Genomic DNA, 26,911 nt, shown 5'->3' with positions numbered 1-26,911 from the left:
TTCCTCCTTGAGAAAAACCACCCATAGGAGTACTTCTCTCGGCCCACGAGCCCCTCCCTCATAATTGTAAGCTTAGTACAGATATCATACTTTTATAACTATAGATATCTACTTTTAAGCTTTCTGCAATATAAAATGTGAAAAAACTATGAGTACATACACGTAGATACATACCTTGTGTACATAAATATTTTGAACCAATATGAAATTTTAAAAAAATGATTCTTGCCGCTCATTTGCTTCTAAAGAGCATGTGTGAAACCGTTTCCTGTTTGGATCAATATTAACTAATGAAATAGTGAATACTCAATCAAGGAAAGCCCCGTGTGTAATATTAACGTGTGGTACGTTGTTGAGGTATTGTTGGGACACAGGACCACTCAACGATTTCCCCCAAGGACCGAGGCTCCGTTCCAGATGACAAGTAAAATGAATTTAAGAAAAAAAAAGTAATTTTAAACTTAAAAAATTATGTATTTACGCAAATAATTTTTCTACCAATATGAATCTTATTTGATAGATCTCATTAATATCTTTTAAACAATGCAAAAGAAATAAAAAAATTATTTTTCATTTTCATAATATGTGAGTTCGAAATTACATTCTTTTTGAAAAATAAGGTTTAAAAAGAAAGCGAAACGGGTTCTAAATTGTACACTCACCAGTTGCACTCCTGTGAGCTTGTTCCACCACCAATAACTATGCTTTTGACATTTTAGTAATGGACTATGCTCGCGCTCTTAATCATCGCTTTGCACTCGCGTTTTCAATTCTCGCACTGACGAATTCTAATTGTTGAGAAGGTTTTTAAGAAACATTTTTACGCTTGCGCTTCCGAACCTGTATCCACCCGCATTTCATGTGACTTGGGTTTGAGTTTGACGAGCTTGTGTGGATGAGATCTTGTCAATATGGGACCATAACCTCGAAATAAAGCAAAATTGTTTGTCAAAGACGGAGGAAAAAAGAAGCCAGTTTGATGAGCCCCATGCCATAAGTCTACTTCTTTGGCGTATCTGTACTAAAACGTCAAAACTTCCATCTCTTTACTCTCTCTCTCTCCGATCACCACCGCTTCTTCTTCTCCAAGGTAAGTCCCGTACTTCCATATCTCCCTCTAATGCTCTTTACAAGTTCACCTGCAACTTTCTAATCGTTACCTCTCTCTCTCTCTCTCTCTCTCTCTCTCTCTCTCTTAAACACCGTTGCTTTTTGATTTTGATCGGCAACCACCGTTGCTTCCTATCGCCATCCGCCGCCGATCGCTGCCGTTACCACCGAAATCTTAGTAAAAGGGGTTTTTATGGCTGGGTTCATTTCAAACTTAGGGGTTATGTAAAAATGTGGTTTATGTTTCTGTACTGCAATGCATTAGAGGAGCACAAACTTATCTGTTCCCAAATAATTGAGAGTGACTATCAAAAGTCTCTCTCTCTCTCTGCCGCCTCTGTGGAAAGGAACCCAAACTTTGGAGAAGTGTTTTTGTTTGGGTGGCCTTTAAAGTAAAGGACACAGTTTTTTTTTTGTTTACTTAGAGCCTCGTGTGGAAGACGATATCAAACTATAGCAACATTTGAACCCTCTGTTAAATACAGTAGTTGGAGAATTTCTTGTCGTCCTATTTTAAACAGTTAGCAGTCCAGTTTAGTGGTATTATCATTGAAGTGGGCAGACTCAACTCTTTCAGTCCTTAATTTACCAGTAAGTGGGCGGTCTCAACCCTGTTTTCCATATGATGTACCCTGCTTTTTGTGGAATTAAGGTTCTATTTTGATTGGATTCTCTTCACTTTGAGTTTTATACCCTAAAATACCTTCACATTGGTCAATAAAATATCGAATTAGATTCCGGTCGCGGCGGCTCGGCCGCCACGTGGTAGTGAATTAATGGGTCAGGGGTGTGCATAATCCATCGATTTACTAAAACTTCATCTGGGTATTTGCAATCTTAGAAAATTACAATTTATCGTTGAGCATGGTGTGAAAACTGAGAATGAGAGGCTTTAAAAGCAACTAACAAGTTTTTCATGGAGTAACTGTTTATGTATCGTGGAGGGCCGATTTGTGTATCACCAATCATTGATTTGTTCATTTTACAGAGAATTTGAGTATATAACTATAAGAAAGCACATGAATTATGTAAGCAAGGGTCATTAATTAGTTAGTTTGTTAGAGAGTTGTTAAGCAGGATTAGTTGATAGTTATCGTGTAAAAGATGAGCTGGCATTCGGTTAGTCTTAGTTGTTATCTGTATAAGTGGGAAGACCCACCACTCTTTTCATTCAGTTGAGAAAATCAAGATCCAAGTTTACTTTCCTCTCTCTCTCTCTCTCTCTCTCTCTCTTTCTCTGGTTTGGTTTTATGAAATTCTATATGGTATCAAAGCCCGTCGACGACAGTCTTCTGATTCTGAGGATCACGCACAAGTTCTTGTGACAAAATTTCTCTTTTCTTCTTCTGTTTTTCAACAACGAACAGCATCAATGGCTTCAGCAGCGAGTTCGACATCTTCGACGACTTCGACGGCGGTAACACTACCTCCTTCTCTTGTGTTTCTGGTCACAAATTTTCACTCGTTTGTCAATATAAAGCTCGATAGTACCAATTACTTGTTGTGGCGTATACAAGTGGAGAATATTATGCAAGCAAATGGCTTCTTTGAGTATCTAGATGGTTCGATTCCTTGTCCTATTTCCCAAATTCGAACAACTGAAGGAACCCTAACTCCTAATCCTGCATTTACACTATGGAAACTCATTGATACTCAGCTTTTATCATGCTTAACTGCATCTTTGTCTCCAACAACGTTACCCTACATTCTAGGGTTACGTCATGCGCATGAAGTTTGGGGATCTTTGTCTAATCGGTATAATTCACTTTCAAAGAGTCATGTTCAAGAGCTCAAGAGTAAATTGTACAATGTTACGAAGACTTCCACCATAGAGTGTTATGTTGATACAATAAAAGAGTATGCACAGAAGTTAGTCGCTGCTGGAAGCCCAGTGGACGACGACGATCTCATTTTTCATACACTCAGGGGTTTACCTAAAGTTTTCAATGGTTTTAAGACTACTGTTCGTGCTTTACAAACCAGTGGTACTATTATCACTTTCACTGAAGTGGTAAATATGCTGAATGGAGAGGATATTCAGCTTCTTCAGGAATCTAACTCAGAGGTTGAGACTAGTTCTGTCTTAGTTGCCACTCATAGACAAGGACAGTTGCCGGAAGCTTCTTCTTCTATGAATCTTACTCCAATGGCTAATAGTTTGCCTCAGTCATTTGCTCAACTTGGTATTTCTACACCTTTTCAATCTTCACAACAGTTTGGTTCAACAACTTCTTCTGGGCAGCTTCAGTCTTCTCCTGTGCAGTTTTCTGGTCCGTCTACATCACAGCTTATGCCTATGCAGCCTGTGTTATCACAGTACATGCCTCCTCAACATATGCAGAATATGTCACCACAGTTCCATTCTTCTCAGTTCAGAGGTTTTGGTAGAGGTAGGGGCAGAAGTCCTCGTATGCCATGTGAGATTTGTGGACGTAGTAATCATTCAACAAACTATTGCTACTACCAGTCCCCATCTCCTCAATTTCCTCCTGCTCCATGGAGACCACCTATTCAATCTGCCCCTTGGATGACACCTCCTGCACCTTGGATGAATAACTATGCCTATCCTGCTGGTGTACCTATGTTTCAACCTCACTTACAAACTAATGCACCTGTTATCACCTCACACTCCAATTTTGCTGGTGCACCCAATCTGCAGTCTTCTTTTCAGCATCCTAGACCTGGCATTCCCTCACAGTCAACCTTTGCTGGATTTACTGAAGCTTATACTATGCCCAATATGCCTCAATACACTAGTTTTTACACAGGCTCAGCACCACCTTCTGTTTCTCAACAAGCATCTCAGTTTCATGCTTCTCCTTTTGTTGCAAGCTCATCCTCTTCATTCCCTAGTCAACCGTGGTATTTTGACAGTGGGGCAACAAATCACATCACTAACAATCTTCAGAACCTTTCACATCCTCAACCTGCTCAAGTGACTGATGGCATAATGGTTGGAAATGGTTCACATTTACAGGTGTCCCATACTGGCAAAGGTTTGTTACCAACACCTCCAATTCAATTTCAGTTGTCTCATGTTCTTCATACACCTCAAATCACTCACAATTTAATTTCAGTTTATCAATTTGCTAAAGATAATCATTGCTCTCTGATCTTTGATTCTTCTGGACTTGAAATCCAGGACAAGAATACCCACAGAATCCTGTACAAGGGCCCATGTCACAAGGGTCTATATCCCATTCTGACCTCCTCTGAGCATCACTCTGGTCCTAGTTCATCTTCTGCTTTTGTAAGCACTTCTTCCCCTTCTGCTGAGCTTTGGCATCAAAAACTGGGACACCCTAGTCTTCCTCTGTTTCAAGCATTAATAAAACAGTATGGATTACCTATAACTAAGCCTCATTTGCTTGAGTGTAAATGCTGTAATATGGCTAAAAGTCATAAACTTCCATTTCCTGTTTCTCAAACTACTACTACTGCTCCTTTTCAATTGATTCATATGGATGTGTGGGGACCCTCTCCTATCCCATCTCATAAGGGTTTTAGATACTACTTGTTGATGATTGATGATTTCTCTAGATTTACTTGGCTATTTCCACTTCATTATAAGTCAGAAGTTAAGCATGTTATAAGTCAGTTTAAAGCCTATGTGTCAACTCAGTTTCACACCACCATTCAAACTATGAGAAGTGACAATGGGGGTGAGTTCATAAATCATTTTCTTTTAACTCTTTTTCTCACTAATGGTATGATTCATCAAACCTCATGTCCTCACACACCAGAACAAAATGGTCTAGCTGAAAGGAAACACAGACATCTTATTGAAACTATTATTACACTTCTCTTGCAATCTCGATTATCTACCAATTTCTGGCTTGAAGCCCTGAGTACTGCAGTGTATCTTACAAACAGACTACCTCATACTAGTCTCAAGTTCCAAGTTCCTTATACCTTGTTGTTTCAGACTTCACCTGATTATTTGTTTCTCAAGCCTTTTGGTTGTAGTTGTTATCCTTGGCTGAAACCGTATACCTCAAATAAATTGTCTCCAAAATCTTCTCCTTGTGTTTTCTTGGGTTATTGTCCTCAAACAAAGGGGTACAGATGTTATGATCCCAGTACCAATAAAGTTTTCATTTCTAGACATGTTAAGTTTGTTGAAACAGAATTTCCTTATCCTGACTTAGTTCATTCTGTTTCAATTTTGTCATCTTCTTCTCCTACTTCTTTTAGTGTACCTTTAACTACATTTGAGGATCTTGCTATTCTATTCCCTTTTCTGAATCTTCTGTCTTCACAAATCATCACCCTTCTGGTCATAATACCATGAATGAGATTTCTGCCATACCTATTCACTCTTCCTCTCTGTCTGTTATTCCTAATTCTGCTGATTCCAATCAAACTATTGTCACACCAGTGTCTCCTTCTGTTTCTGATCTCAGTTCTTTTCCTTTCCCTGTCTCTTCTCCCTCTCCTCCTGTCACTCATGATGCTCCCACTGAAACTTTTGTTCCTAATATTCCTCATTCCTCTTCTCATATTCCTCATTCCTCTTCTCTTCCTCTTGTTCAAACTTCCAATTCTTCCTCTTCTCTGAACACACATTCCATGGTTACTAGAGCCAAGCATGGGATTGTCAAACCTAAAATTGTTTTTGGTTTGAATGTTGTTGGTTCGGACTTAACTTTGCCAGAAAAAGAACCTGTTTATTACTCTGAAGCCATTAAGTATCCAGTGTGGCATCAAGCCATGAATGAAGAATATCAAGCCTTAGTTAAACAAGGGACATGGACACTTGTTCCACCTCCTCTGGGAGCCAATGTTATTGGTTGTTAGTGGATCTATAAAATCAAACGTAATTCTGATGGAAGTGTGGCCAGATATAAAGCTCGTTTAGTTGCAAATGGAAATCAACAGACTGAGGGGTTGGATTTTACAGAAACTTTCAGTCCTGTCATTAAACAACCCACGGTTCGAGTAGTGCTTAGTTTGGCTGTTCATCATGGATGGTCCATCAAACAATTGGATGTGTCCAATGCGTTTTTACATGGGGTAATTGATGAAGAGGTTTACATGAGACAGCCACAAGGTTATAAAGACCCTGTTCATCCTTCTTTTGTGTGTAAACTGACTAAAGCTCTTTATGGGTTACGGCAAGCCCCCAGGGCATGGTTTTCTGTATTTTCTGGGTTTCTGCTTCAACAAGAGTTTGTTCAAAGCATAGCTGATTCTTCTCTGTTTATCAAGAAAACTGCTGCAGATATTACTTTGGTATTAGTCTATGTGGATGACATTTTAATTACTGGTAGCAGCTCTTCCTACATTGCAGACTTGATTTCTGTTCTAAGTTCCAAATTTGTGATGAAAGACCTTGGTTCTTTGAGCTGCTTTCTGGGTATTGAAGTATTGTATCATGGATCTTCTATTATCCTTTCTCAAACTAAGTATGCAACTGATCTCTTACTTAAGGCAGGAATGTTTGACTGTAAACCAAGTAATTCTCCTTCTTCTACCAAGCCTGCTCAGTTTACTCCTGATGCTGATTTTGATGATGTGCGTTGGTTTAGAACTATAGTGGGGTCCCTTCAATATCTCACTCTTACCAAACCTGAGATATCCTTTGTTGTTAACCTTGCTTGTCAGCACATGCATAACCCAAAACATAGTCATTTTGTTGCTGTAAAACGTATACTATGGTACATTAAAGGTAGTCTTACTCAAGGCCTTGCTTTCACTCCTGGTCCATTGCATTTAACTGCCTTCTCGGATGCTGACTGGGCTGGTAATCCAGTAGACAGAAGATCAACTACAGGTTTCTGTTTGTTTCTTGGATCTAATCTCATATCATGGTGTGCCAAGAAGCAGCATACTGTTGCAAGGTCATCCACAGAGGCTGAATACAAATCATTGGCACAAACGGCAGCAGATGTTACATGGGTTCAACAATTGCTTGTGGAGCTTTGTTTGCCTTCTACATTGCCTCCTATCATCTGGTGTGATAATCTTTCTGCAATAGCCCTGGCTTCTAATCCCATTTTCCATGCTAGGACCAAGCATGTAGAAATTGACTATCATTTTATCAGAGAAAAGGTCCCGAACAAGCAGATTGTCATTCAACATGTTGGAACTTTGGACCAAGTAGCAGACATTTTTACAAAGTCCCTTTCTCTAGCTCGTTTTATTTTTCTTAAAGACAAACTAATGGTTGTTAACACACCCATTAGTTTGCAGGGGTGTGTAAGCAAGGGTCATTAATTAGTTAGTTTGTTAGAGAGTTGTTAAGCAGGATTAGTTGATAATTATCGTGTAAAAGATGAGCTGGCATTCGGTTAGTCTTAGTTGTTATCTGTATAAGTGGGAAGACCCACCACTCTTTTCATTCAGTTGAGAAAATCAAGATCCAAGTTTACTTTCCTCTCTCTCTCTCTCTCTCTCTCTCTCTCCTCTTTCTCTGGTTTGGTTTTATGAAATTCTATAAATTAGCCCTTTGTTTTAAAGAAAATTACTGGATAATAAAAACTTGCATATAGGGATTCTGTGTGTGTAGGCTTTCTTTCAATTGTTTTGTCCGCTTTGTATTCGTTTTCTCTTCATCAGTGAAGCATATAGGGATTAGTGGTACTTTTAGAATTGTATCGGTGCTACTGCTATTTCGCAGTTGTTGTGGAATAGAAGTCCTGAAGGCTCATACATCAAAAACAAGTAATATATTACCCCAACCAAAAGATTGATGCTCCGTTTGTTCTTAAAATGCTTCTCTTCAAGCATCACCGCTTCGCCCAATTCAGTTGTTTGTGGCCGGTCCTAATTGGACTCACCTATATTGAATATTGGCTGGATTTTTATTGGTTCACTTTTACAGCTGGATTTTCTTTGGAGTGCCTTTAGGCGCGGATCATGCATTGGTTTAAGATAAAGAGAAGAGAAAGAATAGATGTATAGTGACTAATTTTGTTCCCCATGCATATATGCCAATGTATAATGACATCAAGTGGCGGGAATTAAACACGCACAATTTTCTTAGAAGCCCACAGTTACGGCATTCTCGAAATAATGTCTTCCTTTGAAATGTTGTCCTATTCCACCCTTCATCCTACAGTACCATACCCGTTAGATAAATGTCAAGTGAAATTATTTCCTCCCTGTCTTGTTCTATTATTTGTTGAATCGGTTTATGTTATTCTGTGATTATCCTTGTTAGTTTTCCGAGAAATAAATGGCTGGAAAAGGAGAAGGGCCGGCAATTGGGATAGATCTTGGAACGACTTACTCATGCGTGGGGGTTTGGCAGCACGATCATGTTGAGATTATTGCAAATGATCAAGGAAACAGGACGACACCATCTTATGTTGCATTCACCGATACGCACCGTTTAATCGGCGATGGTGCGAAGAATCAAGTCGCCGTGAACCCTATCAACACTGTTTTCGGTATGTTCTAAGCTCTAAAATTCAAGTTATTTTTATCCAATTACGTGCATATTCTTTTGTTGCTTCTTTTGCATGCTTCATGCCTCCCTACAACAATTAACCCTTTTGGGGACACAACTTTGACACAATTTTGGAGTCCATAACAACCGTGCTTAATATTTTTGTCTTCGAAACATTAATTTCTTGTAGTGCCTTCTCTTGTATGGTGTTATTTCTTAATTAATTTGTGCCAAAGATAGCCTTCAAGTGCTTTAATGGCCACTACAATCTTAATAATGCATGTCATTTTGCAGGGGCAGAAATATTGAGGGACCCTCCAAAAAAATGATATATTTTTGCAAATTCTTAAGTTACTAAAAAATATAGAAATTTTTATTATGGAAATAGATGGAGCAATTTTATTCTCACCTTACTAATGGATAATTTGGACTAACTTTATGTTTTGGCCTTTTTGTTCGCCATTTTTAAATTTCTGTTAGATTCACGTTAATTTTTTTTTTGGATTAATCATTCGTCATGATATATTTTACTACTACAGATTTGGGGGCCCTACTTTTGGGCCAAAACTGGGGGCAATGGCGGATTCAGAAATATCATACACTGGGGGGCCGGGGGCACATATTTGTCTAACAGTTTTGTCTACATTTTCACACTTTCTTTTTTTAGTAGTTTTCTCTTCCTTCCACATACCTTTTCACACATTAGCTTTCATGAAGGTATCATTTTGATTAAAAAAAAAACATTCACCCTAAATATATGACAAAGTTATCCTCTTTTTTTGGATTCGATGACGAAGTTATCCTCGACTACTGTTAATTCATCCTAATTTATGTACAAAAAATGAACAAAAAATCCTAAGTTATTTATCAAAGAAGGTTAAAAAGGCCCTCCTTTAACAATCTAAGCGTCCAGTTGGAACTATAAGAATGGGTAAGAAGGAAGTGTGATGAAAATATAAAGGAAAATATACTGTGCTCAAAACTTAGTTTCTTATTTTCCTCCCACTTTCTTTCTAAACCAAACAAGGGGAGGGAAGATGTATTACTTTTCCTTTCAGTTCGTTTCTTTTCTATATGTTCCAAACAAACCCGAAAGATGCAATTTAAAATAGTACCTAATCCAAGATCATAAACACCAAATTGACATTTCATAAATTAAAATAGAAACAAATCAAGAGCCCTAATACTCTTACGCAGAAAAAATAACTTGTCGGCCTCTCCATAATTTTAAAAATAGTTGAAAACTTATACTACAAAAAATTTATCACACAAACACAAGATTTTTTCTCATTTGGGAACACAAATCAATTCCAAGTTCTACATCAGTGGGGCAAACAAAAACGCTTCTCTCCGTCCTAATTTTATGGGACCACACCACACCACAATTTCTCTCTTGATTTTTTCCCTCTTGTTAATGACTATGATTGGTTTTTATTTGTAGTTTCAAGTAAAAATATGAAATGGCGTATACAATTGAGGGCTTTTGTGAAAGAAATAATGTCCATTGTTCAACTTGAGAAGGCATAATATTATAATGTACGTTTTTCAACTTGAGAAGTCACTATTGGCCTCTTGTATTAGAAATCCTGGTTTCTTCCCTAGCACGGGCCCATTTTTCTTATCCTTCACCTTCCATTCCCCCGCGCCCCACACCCCCCCCCCCCCCCCCCCCCCCGTTCGTGCAATTGAGGTGACAATACCTCTATTCTTTCCCCTCAATCTGCAGAGATGCAGAGTTCTCAAAGCCTTAGCACGGGCCCATTTTTCTTATCCTTCACCTTCCATTCCCCCGCGCACCACACCCCCCCCCCCCCCCGTTCGTGCAATTGAGGTGACAATACCTCTATTCTTTCCCCTTAATCTGCAGAGATGCAGAGTTCTCAAAGAGAAAAGTCTAAAAAGTAAAAAATTATGACTAGAAGCAAAAAAAAAAAAGAGGGTTCACTAAAGATGATATTTTTTTTTGAAATAGCAGTCTTTTTTTTTAAAATCTTTAGCATTGTCTTATATGGACTTTTTTCTATTGCCCTGGTTTTACTAAAGAGTTTCTAGATTGCTTGATTTTGAAAATTGTAGAAGTATGAAGGTCCTCACAGCTCTACTAATGTCCTGATAATTACACATATGTGATGCTTAATTTTCTGAGTTAATTTTTAGCTAATGTGAGAAGACAATTCATGTGAGAAGACAATTCATTTATTCATTCTCCTTCGATTATCATAGTTACTTAATTTGTCTTTCCTTTATCTCAATTTAACCAATCTCTTGAGAAATTTTTGATCATCATTAATTGTTAGCTGCATTTTGGAAGTATTCCACCAATATCGCAAATTGGATATTGTCTTGCAGGTAAAAACCTTGGATGGAATTTTTAGTCCGAAGTTGGGACCAATTTGAATCGGCCATTTACTTTCTTTAAATTTACTTTTCCAACCATTTGTTATAGATTGCATAACATTTTCTACATGTCACCTATCACCTAATAAAACTAGTAAAACTGTTCTACAAAAATCCGATCAATTTGAAAAGCTGCGTAATAATTTTTTTTTTCAATTTAAGGAAGGCAATAAATTCATTCATAGTTGACAAAGACTTTGATTCTTTGTTAATTTGAAAAGAATGAGCCCTCTTCTTTTTGGGTTAAATAGACTTACTTTTTTTTACCTATTGTCGGACCGCTTTTCCACAATCTCTCCTAAAATCAATTGGTGGTCGGAAGGGTTTCAATTAAGTCTTTTATGGCATTCGACATCGCACCCGCAAGTTTGTTTTTAGAGCGGTCGCAGGAAGTGGCATTATGCAACCAAATCCATGGGGGCACTCTGAGCTCAACACTTATTATAACACCATACTAAATAAGGAGCAGCTTTAAATAAATTTTGGAGGTCCAGAGCTCAAACTTACTTGCCTAGTTGCCTCATATGGCACTTCCTACATCACTACTGCTTGTTTGTAGCAAGGGAATGTGATTCATTTTGAAACAGCGTCTAAACTAGCGGCATAGATTCAATCATTCAAACAAAACCATTTCATGCTTTGTAGCATCCATTTTCTACATTGTTATACCCTTTTAGATCTTTAACACATATCTCTCTCTAGTTTCTCAATGGTTGTTGATATTTTGTTTTTCCAGATGCTAAGCGTCTAATCGGAAGAAGATATAGTGACACTGCTGTTCAGAGTGACATGAAGCTATGGCCATTTAAGGTCACACCTGGTGTAGACAACAAACCCATGATAGGAGTAACGTACAAGTACGAAGAGAAACAATTCTCCGCCGAAGAAATCTCTTCAATGGTCCTTGTAAAAATGAAAGAAATTGCAGAGGATTACCTTGGCACCACCATAAAAAACGCTGTTGTCACTGTTCCTGCATACTTCAACGATTCTCAAAGACAAGCCACCAAAGACGCTGGAGTCATTGCCGGTCTCAACGTCATGCGGATAATCAATGAGCCAACTGCGGCCGCCATTGCTTATGGTCTCGAAAACAAAGCCGGTAGCACCGGTGAGAAAAAAGTGCTCATATTCGATCTCGGTGGTGGAACATTCGACGTCTCTCTGTTAACCATCGAAGGGGGTAAAATTGAGGTTATAGCTACAGGTGGGGATACACATTTGGGGGGTGAGGACTTTGATAATAGAATGGTGAACCATTTCGTTCAGGAATTCAAGAGGAAGTTTAAGAAGGATATTAGTGGGAACCCTAGAGCTTTAAGGAGGTTGAAGACATCTTGTGATAGAGCAAAGAGGACTCTTTCCTCGACTCCTGAAACTACGATCGAGATCGATGCGTTATACGAGGGAATTGATTTTTGCGCAACAATTACTCGGGCCAGGTTCGAGGAGCTGAACATTGAGTTGTTTAGGAAGTGTATGGAGCCAGTGGAGGAGTGTTTGAGGGATGCAAAAATGGACAAGGGCAACGTCGATGAACTTGTTCTTGTTGGTGGATCCACTAGGATTCCCAAAGTCCGGCAACTGTTGCAGAATTTCTTCAATGGGAAGGATCTTTGCAAAAGCATTAACCCTGATGAGGCTGTGGCTTATGGTGCCACAGTTCAGGCCGCTATTTTGAGCGGTGAGCGGAATGAGAAGGTTCTGGATTTAGTACTGTTGTTGGATGTCACTCCACTTTCCTTTGGTTTGCGAAAGCATGGTGGTGTTGTGGTGGTTTTCATTCCGAGAAACACCAAAATTCCGGCGAAGAAAGAGCAAAGTGATTGGACTACTGCCAATGATAACGAAACCTCTGTTTGTTTTAGAGTCTATCAGGGGGAAAGAATCCAAGCCATAGACAACATCTTGTTGGGCGAATTCACATTGACCGGAATTCCTCCGGCTCCTAGGGGTGTCCCAAAATTCAAAATCTGTTTTGATATCGATGCTAATGGTATTCTCACTGTGTCTGCAGAGGACCAAACTACTGGACGAATGAACATGGTCACGATCACGAACGCCAAGGGTAGGTTGTCAAAGGAGGAGATTGAGAAAATGGTGCAGGAGGCTGAGAAGTACAAGTTGGAAGACAAGGAGCACAAGAAGAAAGTGGAGGCCAAGAACGCGTTGGAGACTTATGCTTACGACATGAGGAACACTATTAGGGATGAGAAGAAAGGAGCAAAGATTCCTCCGGCTGACAAGAAGAAGATTGAAGATGCGTTTGTGCAGGTGATTCACTGGTTGGATGAGAACCAGCTAGCGGTGACGGAAGAGTTTAAGTATAAGATGAAGGAAATGGAGGGAATTTGCAACCCTATAATTTCCAAATTGTATCAGGCCGGTAGTATGGGTGGAGGAATGGATGAGGATTGTCCTTTTGGTGGTGGAAGCCGTGCTGGACCCAAGATTGAGGAGGTTGATTAAAATGTTCTCTGCCAACAAACCTTAATTAGTACTGTTTGGATATTTCCTTTCCGTATTTGTTTGTTTGGCTTCTTTACTATGTTATTGCCTGCAACTAGATGGTGAAAGCCTTGTGTGAAAGTTTTACCCTCGGATTAACTATTCTTTTCGCGAAGGAGTCTGTGATGGTTTTTTGGTGGGATTTGCTACGAGCAAATGAGCAGTAAGTAAACAAGAACTCTGTAGAGGTTGTTTCTTTATTGGCTAACTACGAATTATTGTCAAGATATTATTCTAGGAAGTACTCAATGTAACTAATTTAGTAGAAAAGAAGTGGATATATAATCCTTCAACCAATTGCTGCATCATGCGATTCCTATGGGTTTGGGTTTTTTGGGCTTTTTTCTTTTTGTCCTTGTTCGTGTTTGTATGCTACAAACTTTTTACCCCTATTGATTCGTTTCGACGAGAGGAATCCGAAAAGTAAAAACTTGTGATTTTTAGCCAAACATTTTTGAAAATATCCAAGATAAAGCTCAGAAAATCTTTTTGGGCTTTATCTCATTAGTGTATATGTTCACACTCTCAGATTCGTTTATTATAGGGACTTGGATATATTAAGAAAACTGCATACTAATTAAAGATAAATTTGGCATTGTTGTTTATTTAAGGAGGAGATAGCAAAGATTTGAAAGAAGATTTTCGAAAGTACAAGAAGAGTATGCTATTGGGTTGAAGAGTTGCAGTTTTTGGTCTAAGGTGCTACTATTTCGTTGTACTTTGCGTTTTTTTACAACCCTTACTGTACTTAAGCCACATGATTATGAGAAGGTTCTGGATTTAATACTGCTGTTGGATGTCACTCCACTTTCCTTTGGTTTGGGAAAGCTTGGTGAGGTTGTGGTGGTTTTCATTCGAAACACCAAAATTCCGGTGAGAAAGAGCAAAGTAATTGGAGTACGACCGAAGATTACCAAAGCTCTGTTTTAATTGAAGTCTATGAGGGGGAAAGAACCCGAACCACAGACAACTACTTGTTGGGCGAATTCACATTGACTGGAATTCCTCCGGCTCCTAGGGGTGTCCAGAAATTCAAAATATGTTTTGGTATTGATGCTAAATTGCTAATGGTATTCTCTTTGTGTCTGCAGAGGACCAAACTACCGGACGAAAGAACATGGTCACGATCACGAACGACAAGGGTAGGTTGTCAAAGGAGCAGATTGAGAAAATGGTGCAGGAGGCTAGGGATGAGAAGCAAGGAGCAAAGACGAAGTTGGAAGACATGGCGCACAAGAAGAAAGTGGATGCCAAGAACGCGTTGGATACTTGTGCTTATGACATGAGGAACACACTGTTAGGGATGAGAAGCAAGGAGCAAAGACGAAGAAGATTGAAGCTGCATTTTAACAGGTTATTCACTGTTTGGATGAGAAACCGCTAGCAGTGATGGAGGAGTTTGAGTCGTTTGAGTATAAGATGAAGGAATTGGTGGGAATTTGCAGCCCCATAATTGCTAAGATGTACTCCTACTGGTGGTGGTATGGCTGGAGGTAGGTCTGTCAATGAACCGGATCCAATCCGAATCCGAAATTGCTTGAATCCGATCCGAATTTCATAAATCCGGTAGTGGTAATCCGAATCTGTAAAATTGGATATCCGTTCTGAAAATCCGAATCCAATCCAAAATAATTTAAGATGGCGAAACGTCATGGAAAAGAAGTAAAAATCAAATCCAAACCACCAGTGACGGCTATGGCGATGGAGTCAACGTTAGAGTCGTCGGATAAGATGGACGGCAACGAAGCTTCCCTTTCGTCTACCCTTTTGACAGTGGTGGTATATTTGTTTTTTGTTATCCATGAGATAGAAAATATGACTTTTTCAAAATAAATTTCGGATCGGATTCATAATGGATTTAATCCAACACAACCCGAATCTGATCTGATCCGTATTTAGATTACCGGATTTGGATCGAATTTTTTGGATTGGATTCGAATCCAATCTGGTCCATTGACAGACCTAGGTGGACGAATGGATGAGGATGATCCGTCTTTTGGTGGTGGGAGCGGTGGTAGACCTAAGATTGAGTAAGTTGATTATGATGTTCCAATCTTTAGTTATTGGATTTCAGTCATTCCTCCGTGTCCTCTGCAAATTATGTACATGTAGTGCCTTTTGGGTATTTTCTCTCCGTAGTTTTTTTGTTTTGGATTTGCCTCATTCAAAACTATTTTCGGGTCTTTGTATAGTATGTCATGGCCTGCAACTAGATGGTCAAAGTGTTGTTTGAAAGTGTTTCTTCACTGTTTTGGTTCTTTTTAGTGGGATTGCTATGAACAATACGTAAACAAGTACTGATATAGAAAAGAGAGAAGTAAAACTCTACAGGAGTGTTTCTTTTTGGCTAACAACGAATTATAGTAGAGCGGAAGTGTTAGAAATGGATACATAATAATCCTTCTGTCAATTGATGCATATTGCGATTCGATTCTTGCGGGATTGGTAATCCAATTCTATATTCGGTATCCGTGAAACAAACAGGTGTTGTAACCTGTAGGCATCGACGGCTATCTAGAAACTACCATGTCCTAAATGGTGAATTAATCATTATTATTCCCCAGAAAAAAAAAAAGCTTTCCTTTCTTGCTAAACAGCGTTGATGTGATCTTAGTTGCACGTCATTCATGCTTTCCAAGTCCACACAAGAAGGAAAAAGAGAGAACCTAGATGTAATATGATAGATGCGCAATAGTTCACGGGAGAATTTTTCATAAGTCCACTATAGCAGTTTCATAACCCACTAAGTCCACTTTTAAACTTCATAACCCACTAAGTCCATTAGCTCACAAAAATACTAATATAACCATGTAGTCCTAATCACTATATATATCCCACTATAGCAGTTTCTTTTTCATTTCCTTCAAACGAGAGAGAGAGAGAGAGAGAGAGAGAGAGAGAGAGAGAGAGAGAGAGAGAGAGAGAGAGCCGGGACAAGCATCTCGACTCAACCTCCTGTCGTCGCCGCCCACCTCCAGTCGCCGTCACATCCCATCCCAGCCTCCCATTCCCGTCGCCATCGCCACCCACCTCCTGTCGCCGTCGCATCCCTTCCCAGCCTCGCCGTCTCCATCGCATCTCACCTTTGCGTCACCTTCGTGTTCGACAAAAGTATAGGTTGCCAGCGCGTCACCAAACAAGATCTGCACAAATCTCCATGAGATCGCCGTCTTTTCCCACCGTCGGCTTCATTCCCACCACTGCCGTTGTTTTCAACACAAACAGGTAAGTCGAGTTTAATTTAGGGTTGAACATATAAGGTTATTTGTTACTATTTGTTCGGATTTGGTTTGGTTAGGGTTTTGGATGAGCTTATGGGATCATATAATGTTATATATGAGCTTTTGAAATCATTTTCATTACAGTGGAAGAACATATGATGCTATATGTTTACATCTGAGTCTTTAACATATAACCCTAATTACATACCGACTGCATTATAATTAGGTCGGGTTCTATGGCCGAAATTACACCACAAGTTCTTGAAAATATCGTTTTCGCTGCTCGCACCCTGAATTTCGGCACTTTGTGTCATGGGGGCTCCGCCCCCACACCCCCGGATGTAAACATCTAACATTAGGTTATAACATCTAACATTGTAATGTTATATGTTATTGCGTTACATTATATGACATTATATATTCTCCTATTAGTTGTTTATAAATATCATTTTGTTCTGTGAAGATGTATGATATTTTATCATTTTGTTCGGTTGGCATTTTGCTCTGTGACTATATATATGGTTATATATTCAGGTTTATAAGCCGTTGCGTGGACCTATTCAATAACATAAATTTAGTAGTTTATTAATTTTTGTGTATAAATATATGTTATTTTTATTTGTACACAACCATATTATAAAAAGATATGGTATGTTCTCTACCATTAACCCAAATGATGGTTTTTTGTGTATCTAACGTTATTGTTTGGTTTCTGCTCGAATATATGGTTATATGTAGTCAGTATTCACTGTGTTTCGTGGAAATATGTGTGAATATAAGGTTATATGGCAATACACTGTTGTGTGGTTATATGTGGACTTTTTATTCGTCAATCTATTTCGATTCTTTATATCGTCAATTGGTTATTTAGGACAGATTCAGACATATAAGGTTAAATGTCAATAAATTGTAGTGTGATTATATGTGGATTGTTTATGTGTCAATCTCTGTGAGTATATATTGTCATATGCCAGTTTTTCTAAACATATAATGTTATATGGCAGAATTTGTCTATGGTTATTAGAAGCAAGTCTTTTGTCACGCCCTCGATTTTCAACATAAATAATAATCCATTTCAATAATCAATCTCCGCTTAATATAGATAATACCCAAAAGAGAGTTCCCAAAAGATCACTCACAAACCAAGTCCCAGAGTTTAGAGATTTTACAACATTGGCACTACGGCCCAAATTCCATAATTAGACAAAGATAGTAAAGTTTAGAGATTTCAGAATATCCAAAGTTAAGAGAATTCAAATGATTTATAGTTACACCTTTTCAAGAAATCAAACAATGGATGATAAAATCATTCCTCGATGACAGCTTTCAAAAGATGTGAAGTCAAGCATGCACACCATGCGCTCCGCTTCAAATCTTTGCTTTTTACCTGAAAATGATAGGTTGAGCTACACTAGCCCAGTAGAGAATTCTATACACAAGCTATAAGTAAATGTGATGAAACATGCAACAAGAGTGAATGAATTCCAATGAGACGAACAAGAAGTATACAGGAGCACCACAATGAACCGACAGACTACGACTACGGGATCCTATACATCTTATAGTTATCCCTAACCATTCATATATCGAGTCAGAAGTGGCATTCAACACACACATCCATCCAAATAACCTACGTCAATTTCTCAACGAACACCACAACTAGCTTCCTCATTTCTTACCACTCATCATTAAGCCCCTTTTCATAAAAACGTTCCTTTCTTGGTTGCCAAAAATACTTTCAGGAAAACTCTCGACCGTTACGGGTCAAGCTCCGTTGGTTCGAGTCTGAATAGCCGGAGTCCGTTGATTCTGCGCATGAATATCGGAAACTGTCGATTCGCTCAAGAATAGCCGGAGGATTTTTATAGAAATCCCTTTTTCTAAAACCAAATTCTTTCCTTTTCAAAAACTTTGATAAATTCAATCATTTATTCTCTTTTTCAACGGTTACAATCCCCAATAATACACAGCTCAATCAATAACATGAACTTCCGTAATCAATCATAACTTCCTTCATCATGTGAGACATTCAACTGTGTTACCACCACTTGCGTCACAGTGAATTCTCTCCACCTGGGTTTCCGCATTACCACACCTTGCGTTGCGGGCCCTCTAGAGTCCTCGCATTACCACACCTTGCGTTGCGGGCCCTTTATTCAAATTCTCAATTCAAGCATACACACACACAAACCATCGTTCAACGTACAAACAGGCAACATTTCTCAAATCCACCTTGCAATGCAAACTCGTAAACATGTCACATCGTACGTTGATAAATACATTAAGTTCACATTATTACTCTAAGTCTATCCCAATGCTCTACGTCACGTATCGAACCCATAACGACTCCACAACAAACCACCCTCTAGGTTCTATACGAGAATCTTATAAAACGGGTGCCAAAGGAACCTAGGGAGCTCAACAGGACGAAGCATGAGGATACGAGTCACAATACTACCCATCTAATCACTAGACAAACTCATGTCTACCCACAACACTTACCATATTACCTCTTATGGTCCACGATATTCCTATCAACCTCATGGTACGATCCCTAACCAACTTCGTTAATATTTAGCTCTAATGAGTGCCAAGAAACAAGGTCGAACAATGAGTTATTGGGACGTAAGCAATCATACTCAAGAGTGACTTAAACATGTTCTAATCATAAACGGAATCACAACACGGAACGAGAACAACCTTAGGATTAACCACGGACATCGGCAGATTGACACATCTTTACTCAAATGGTCATAACTTTTTGTGTACTAAGATTCTTAAAGTGATTTCAGTGGCAAATGAAAGCTAACTTCAAGACCTTCGAATCGATATAAAGTTTGCATGAATCCGACATCGGACGAGAAAGTTATGGCCGTTTGAAGTTGGGCTGAAACCCAGAAAACGAGCAGAAATTCCAGAGAAGGGAGGGATCGATCCCTCCTCTCTTGGGGATCAATCCCCAAGGGCAAAAGTCAGATGTTTTCCAGATTTGAATGAGGGATCGATCCCTTATGCTTGGGGATCGATCCCTAGGCGATTTTGGGCGATTTTCTGCAGATTTTGACAGCCTTTCCAATGAACGAAGTAGGACGATCAAAGCTCGATTAAAGCACGAAATCAACTCATAAACACATAGAATGAGTAAGAAATCCCTACCTCAAGGTTAGAAGCTTCAAACACGAGATCAACGAACGAGCCCTAGCTTCCAAAGCTCCGAAATCTTCCAAGAACGAGTTCTAGCACAAACCCACGCGATTCCAAGGCTCAAATCACGCGTAGGAGACGGATTGAAGGTTAGATTTCATGGATTTCAAATGATTGGTGAAGTTTTTGGGTGAGAGGATGAGAGAGCTGGAGAGAGAGAGGGAGAGCCGAGAGAGAGAGGGACGTGAGGAGAGAGAGAGAGATATTTGGGGGTTTTTAATCCCCTACACACACACCCCTCTATATATACTCTCACACACACCAAATCACACTAACACTCCCTCCAATTACGATTCTATCGATCAAACCCCAAACCAAAATAACTCCACAAATTTTGCATTAACTTATAACATTTCAAAAATTTAAAAGAAATTCCGAGTCTCTACATCATTGATGCCGCTGCGCGGACCAATTCAATAAAGTAAACCATATAACATTATATGTGTGTTTCTAATAACCATATATGTCTATAACAGAGTTCAGTTCTTCACAGATAACCATAATGACACTGTGGTGATGGAGTTAATGATGAACTCCAACTTCAGAAGAGCCCTCCACATCAAATCCTTCTACCAAAGATACATAATGAAGTTGAAGAGCCACATCAGGATCGTTGAGCCTGAAAAGACAGCCAATGCCATTAGATTTAGAATTTTAATTTGTTTAAAGTCTTTTGGTGTAATTTATTTATCTTGTTTTCATATTGTTATTCAGAAGATTTTAAATCCATTTTGTAGATCTGTCGATCAAATTTATAACTATGTAAGCCTCATAAATCAATGAAATTGATTTGTTATTCATGTTCTGAATAATACCCAAATAATGGTATATGTTTTTTTTTTTTTTTGGAGTTTCACTATACAGAAACTCACATATAACATTATATATTTTACATTATTGAACTGGTCCGCACAGATGCTTTATTGACTCATTTTTGATAACGTTATATATTCAACTGAACCACTAATCAAATGTCGATTTCACATTTAACATTGTTATATGAGGCTAGGTCAAAATTTCATTTTTTCTGATGAATGAGTATCTAACGTTAAATGTATGTTTCTGTCATGTGTATCCCTTCAAAAAATGAACATATGACATTATATAAGGTTAAACTTAAACAACCAAAATCATTTTAGGTTTGCATCCTTAATATCGTTATATGTGATCTTCTGTCATGTGGGAATGAGTATATAACGTTAAATGTAAGCTGATAAAAGAGTATATAACGTAAAATGTAAGTATCTAAATGTGAACTGTTGAACAAATATATAACGTTATATGTGATCTTCTCTCTTTCTCTCTGTCGCAAAATTCCAACGTCACTGCCGTGATTTCAAAAGTAGGAGGGATAATTGGGGGATAATGGGCTAAACAGATGGGATTTGAATGGAAGGGTAATTTTGTTGGGCACTATTTTCCTTTTTAAATGTAGTGGACTTTATGCCTTATCAAATACATATTAGTGGACTTAGTAGATTAGAAACTTGATCAATGGACTTAGTGGGTTAGAAACATGCTATAGTGGACCCTAGGCCAATTTTTTATTCACATAAGCGCCCCTAATTTATCATTGCAAAATCAATTTATAATATTACTTAGAGTTTTGCGCTTTATTTTTGTGTTGTAGGTATTTGAAAGATTTGGTAAAAAAAGTGCGAAGTTGAAATAGTGAATGGTGCTCGAAGTTGAGGCTGTTCGAGTTACCCGTTCCACTTTCTCAAAAAAGTAGTTAAAAAATAAGGACCTATTTTCAAACTTAAAAATAATGAGTTTACGAAAATAATTTTTAAATTTTTTTTTGTAGAGTTTGATAGATCTCATTGAAATCTATTAAATAAGATCCATATTGAATATTTTTTTTTCAGTAAACCTATTATTTTTAGGCTTGAAAATTGTAAATAAGTACTTATTTTTTAAGAGGTAAATCGGAACAAGCGTTCCAGAAACCTTCTTAAAAAATAAGTAGCTTATTTCATATTTTCAAACTCAAAAATAATGTAAATAAAAAATAAAATTTTCATATTTTTTTGCACCGTTTAAAAAATCTCGATGAGATTTATCAAATAAGATCCAAATTGCTAGAAAAATTATTTGTGTAAATACATGATTTTTGAACTTAGAATTGTCTTCTTAAAAAATAAGTATTTATTTACGTTTCTGGAATGGGACTCCGCGGAACCAAAACGGGGTTTTAGTACTTAATTTTTAAGAAGACAATTTCAAGTTAAAAAATAATGGGTTTAATGAAATTAAAAAATATGCAATATAGATTTTGTTTGAAAGATGAGATCTTTTAAACGGTGTAAAAACAATTAAAAAATTATTTTTTATTTATATTATTTTTAAATATAAAATAAATATTTATTTTTTAAGAAAGTGTTCTAGAACGGAGATAGCGTGGAATGCAATATGGTGTCAAGATTGGCCGAGGAATTGAGGTCCACTGGAAGTAAACAAATAAGAATTGGTCTTCTAGGTGGGCCCAAAAGCTACTTAATTATTTGTGCTCTCTTGATCAAGGAAAAGAACTATTAAGCCAACCATTCTTCGGCAGTGGTGGCCGACGTACACCTTTGAGGAGTAAAGGAGAAATACACGCAGACACGCAGTACAGGGGAGAAAGCAAAGAAGGACACTGCACAAATATTACTACTCCTATTTTGTGGGGTCCAAGGTTTAAAGAAAAGAAAGAAAGTAGGGTTGGTTTTGGCTGCTTAATTGCTTATGAAGAGAAGGGAGCTGCGCTGCTCCAGGGTTTCTTCTGCAACGGGGAGCAGAGTTGCGCACATTTGGTACCACTGTGTTGTGCATCACGGCTGAACAGAAGAAAACCAGCGTGATTTTATCTTTTCTGACTGGCTAAGCCCCTCTCTTAGAACGTAGATGAAGCACAATCTCCGAATAATTTAATTTATGTTTTGTTTAAGGGTTTTTCTATTTGAACAATGGTTGTATGATTAAGAATTTCACATATTGATAATTCTTTCCATTCAATCTTTTGTGTTTGATTTTCTAGATTTCAAGCACTTCACACGACGGTTTTACTAGTTCGTGATAATTGGGTGAGATGGGCTATACTCCGTAAGACGCGCCATGCTATTAGACGGTCCGTGCCATAGAGATGGATCGTACTAGTAAGACGGTTCGTGCTTGGCGGCGATATCCCATGTTATTCGATGATTCACGATTATCTTTAGGTGATATCCTATGGGCCCGCGAACCCTGTGGTGTCCGATTTGATTCGAATAGTTAACCCTGAACATTAATATAAATTGTATCGCAAGGGATCGGGTGAATTCAAAACCCTAGGTCTTTTATCTCATAAACTCTCTTTACTTTTAATTGGTTTATACTACTACTTTTGTTTGCGTAATTCAGGAAATCAAACAATCAAATCATTTTCCGAATTAAGTTAGAAATTAATTGGAGCAATCGCAATTCATCGTTCGTAATCCCTGAAGACGATACTCGGAGTACGTACCGCTGTCTTTTTGGTAGTAGTAATTACTTTGTATTATTATTATTTTGATATGGGAACGACACGGTCATAATACTACTGTTGTACAAACTGAATTGTTCGGCTAGGTGGTGGTTAGCGATAATCTATTATTCTAATAATATATAAAGTGAAAGGAGCTTTTGATGTCACCTTTTTTTTAAGCCGTGTCAATAAAATGATTTCCATTTTGTCCATAATCAAAATCCAAGTTTTATATCCAATTTTACTGTAACCTGATTAACCAGTCCTATTCCAAATTCTCAAATAAGTACTTAAAAAAAAATAAAGACCTATTTTCAAACTTAAAAATAATAGGTTTATGAAAATAATTTTTAAATTTTTGTTTGTAGGGTTTGATAGATCTCTCAAATAAGATCCATATTGCATATTTTTATTTTATTTTAGTAAGCCTATTATTTTTAGGGAGACTTAAAAATCCATCTTTAAAGCCTTCCTCACTTATGTTTTCATCCTATACTGGAAAGCCACTTATGTTTTCATCCTTTCACTAATTTTTATACCGGTAATGCCCTTTTATCGTAGAATTTTGGGACGATTTCTTAAATCTTTCTGTCCTCGCGAGAATCTGACAATTCTTTGCTGTCGGTCCCCCATAAGTCTCGCCTTTCAATCCCGAAATTGTTGTCATAGATCTTAATCGTCAACATCAAACTGTAACGGAATCCCCCATTCGAATTTCGTCCTCCATTTTTTCGTAAAACCCTAGACCAGTCGAAACTCATACCAACCGGAGAGCCAAATCCATTTCGTCGTCCTTTTTTGCGTATTCTAGTGGAGAATAAAGGCGCATGCATTTCCCTATTCTTTCCGAATGGGGTATTTTCAGGAAACTTCAAAAACGCAACAAATCCATCCAGTCGCTCATAGTTGAAGCCACCGACGTAGAAGAAGGGGATGAAACCGACATGCCCAGATTTCGTAAGTCTATCCGTTAAACTTGGCTTCATTGTTTGGGTTTGCCTGTTGAAGTTGGGTTACGCGTATATGTTTGTGGCCAGTCCACTAAGTTTGTTGTTGTGTGCTGCAATCCAGCATGATTAAGTGAGTTAATTCATGAAAATAGTATCCGGTTTGCATGATTTCATGATTTCGTGTTTTTATGTCATGTTATAAGGAAAAACTTGTTAGGTTTATTGTTTGGAAGCGCGGCATGATATAGATATATCGTGTTTCCCTAATGAATACGATTCCTCAATTGTGTGGGTTATGTTCCTTGATTTGACAATGGTTTTTTGGAGTAGATCATGTTCATTAAATCAGATTCAATATAGATTAGGAATGGTCTTGAAACACTGAAATCATGGCAGCAATCTAAACGCGAAATGGTGACCATGCTACAACTTGTTTTGATGGTAATTTAATCATCTTTCATGGAATAAGTTCACGCAGATATAGGACCTTTGTAGATAATATATGAACAAATGAACATGATTAGTACAATGCAACAATATGGTCAACTTATCATGTTATATCGGCCCACGCCTGTTTTGGTGGAATATACTTTATGGTTCATGAAATAAGGTTGCAAATTAATGGTCCAATGATCATGACATGACACAACTAGAAGATAAAATCATGAATTGATGAATATCAGCATAAAAAATGCAAAACTGTGGTCAACTTATCATGTCATAATCACCAATTACAGTTTTGGTGCAAAATAATCCATGTTGCATGAAATAAGTATGCGAACTAGAATTCATTGTCAAGTGATGAAAATTGCTGGTCAATTAATTATTTTATATTGGCCAAGACCAGTTTACTTGAAAGTTGGCAAATATGTAATGGTAAATATTTTATTAATCATGGTCACTTTATCATCAATTTTAACAAACTATTGTCAACTGACCATGAAAGAATGGCCAATACTAGTTTTGATGCAAAATAATCCATGTTCCATGATATGAGTTTGGACAATACTAGTGTTGATGGTAAATAAGCCATGTTTAAAAAAGTATCCAGTTTTGTATGGTCACTTTAATAGTGTAACACCCCACTATTTTTTAAGAAAAATTCTAAAATCAGCCCAATGGGTTGACAATAGTGAGTGTGTGAATGTGTATTAAATAGTATAAAAAGTATATAGAAATACGTGTTTTCCTTGTCTTCTAGTGTGTTTATTGTCATTGTCAGCCCACTGGGCTGACAATAGCAAGACCGATTTTCTAAAAATAAACTCCAAAATACATAGTATTTCAAACAATTCTAGGCTCCTATTCTCTCCATAAATAAATTACATCACCAAAATAAATTTAAGCCGCCTTCTAAATAATCTTCTAGATGCTCCAAAATTATCAACTCTTTCAAGACTTCTCCAAATTAGTCCTTATATGCTCCGATTCAATTTTCACTAATCCGGCTCCACACTTGAAAAAGAAATTATTCGGGAAGTATACGATACAATAGAATAACAAAGCTTATAAGTGGAATCAATAAACGATAATCGACCATCATGTCGAAGCAATAATCACAAGGGACCTTGTACCATGTCCTCCTCAGTATATGACCAGTGACCCTCCCCCAGTACCTTCCTCACCGAGTCATCCTCGACCCATCCTGGATATTGGACAGGCTATTGGTGCATGAGTTCACTCGATCCCTGTACTAAATAGTTCTATAGTACTCAGCCAACAATATCATATTCGAAACCAATTATTCCACTTTTCAACAATATTCCACAGGATTGAACAAAAACCACTAGACAATCAAAAGGAGTACAAAAATGAAAGTGAAGAAAGGATTCCAGAAGTGAGAAGCATATCGTATACTCCCCGGATTACCTCCAATATGATCGGCCGTTTTGTCTATGAATCAATGCCTTAAAACATTTTTTTTTCACCTTTGGACCAAATGCATCACTAGCCCACCAATATCCACCATCCAAGACATTAATATCTCTATTTATAAAATAAACTCTCAAGCTATTTTTTTTCCCTCTTCTCTTTCTCCCTCCCTTGCCGAATTTCCTCTATCTCCTTTCCCTCCCTCTAAAACTCTACAATTGGAAGCACACAAGTGAAGCGATGTGGTGTGTGGAGGGGAGGCCTATTTATACTAACAATCCTACAAAATTCGGTGGATTCTAGAGGATAAGATCATAATTTATAATATCTAAACAAAATCTTATAATATCTAGTAAAATCCAAACAAATCTTAATGTATCTAAGCATATCTTAGAATATCCAATCATATCTTATATAATCTTATAATATCTAGCAAAATCTAATAAATCCAATCTAATACTATCTAATAAAATCCAATCTAATCATATCTATTAAAATCCAATCTAATCTTATCCTAGATTTTTAGGATTATGAAGTAGGGCCAAAGTTTCCTAGAAAGTCTAGGTTTAGATTTATCAATTAACAAAATCAATTATATCTACAAAAATACTTCAAATAAAGGGATGGATAAGGACAAAAGGATGGAGAAGGACGAAGACACTGTAGAATGCAAAAAGACGATCGTTTGGAGTAAGGTAAGAATAAACTTCCATACGTGGGTACCTTAAATACCGGGAGATACTTACGTTTTCATCTGTGATAAGTGGAAGGAGAA

At 37.7% G+C, this 26,911-nt stretch overlaps 1 protein-coding gene and 1 pseudogene across 2 annotated transcripts; both read left to right on the top strand.

The window, feature by feature from the left end:
* The first annotated feature begins 1,015 nt into the window (after nt 1-1,015).
* LOC131314753 (heat shock cognate 70 kDa protein 2-like) lies at nt 1,016-13,630 on the top strand. Of its 2 annotated transcripts, none has more exons than XM_058343600.1 (3): nt 1,016-1,090; nt 8,273-8,501; nt 11,634-13,630. In XM_058343600.1, the coding sequence occupies exons 2-3, from the start codon at nt 8,288-8,290 to the stop codon at nt 13,364-13,366; spliced, it is 1,947 nt and encodes a 648-aa protein (XP_058199583.1). In that variant the 5' UTR covers nt 1,016-1,090; nt 8,273-8,287; the 3' UTR covers nt 13,367-13,630. The 2 variants fall into 2 exon arrangements, with proteins under 2 accessions (XP_058199583.1, XP_058199582.1); XM_058343599.1 differs by lacking the exon at nt 1,016-1,090 and adding an exon at nt 1,164-1,701.
* Nucleotides 13,562-14,902, top strand: LOC131313856 (heat shock 70 kDa protein 4-like; annotated as a pseudogene).
* The last annotated feature ends 12,009 nt before the right edge of the window (nt 14,903-26,911 follow it).

Source organism: Rhododendron vialii, chromosome 13a, assembly GCF_030253575.1.
Source record: "Rhododendron vialii isolate Sample 1 chromosome 13a, ASM3025357v1".
NCBI lineage: Eukaryota > Viridiplantae > Streptophyta > Magnoliopsida > Ericales > Ericaceae > Rhododendron > Rhododendron vialii.
This window is presented reverse-complemented; position numbering and strand designations above follow the sequence as displayed.

What these genes read in the sequence shown, in the direction of transcription:
- LOC131314753 (XM_058343600.1), top strand. Translation starts at nt 8,288, where the DNA reads ATGGCTGGAAAAGGAGAAGGGCCGGCAATTGGGATAGATCTTGGAACG. An exon ending in CCCTATCAACACTGTTTTCG is followed by an intron (nt 8,502 to 11,633) that starts GTATGTTCTAAG and finishes TTGTTTTTCCAG; the next exon opens with ATGCTAAGCGTCTAATCGGA.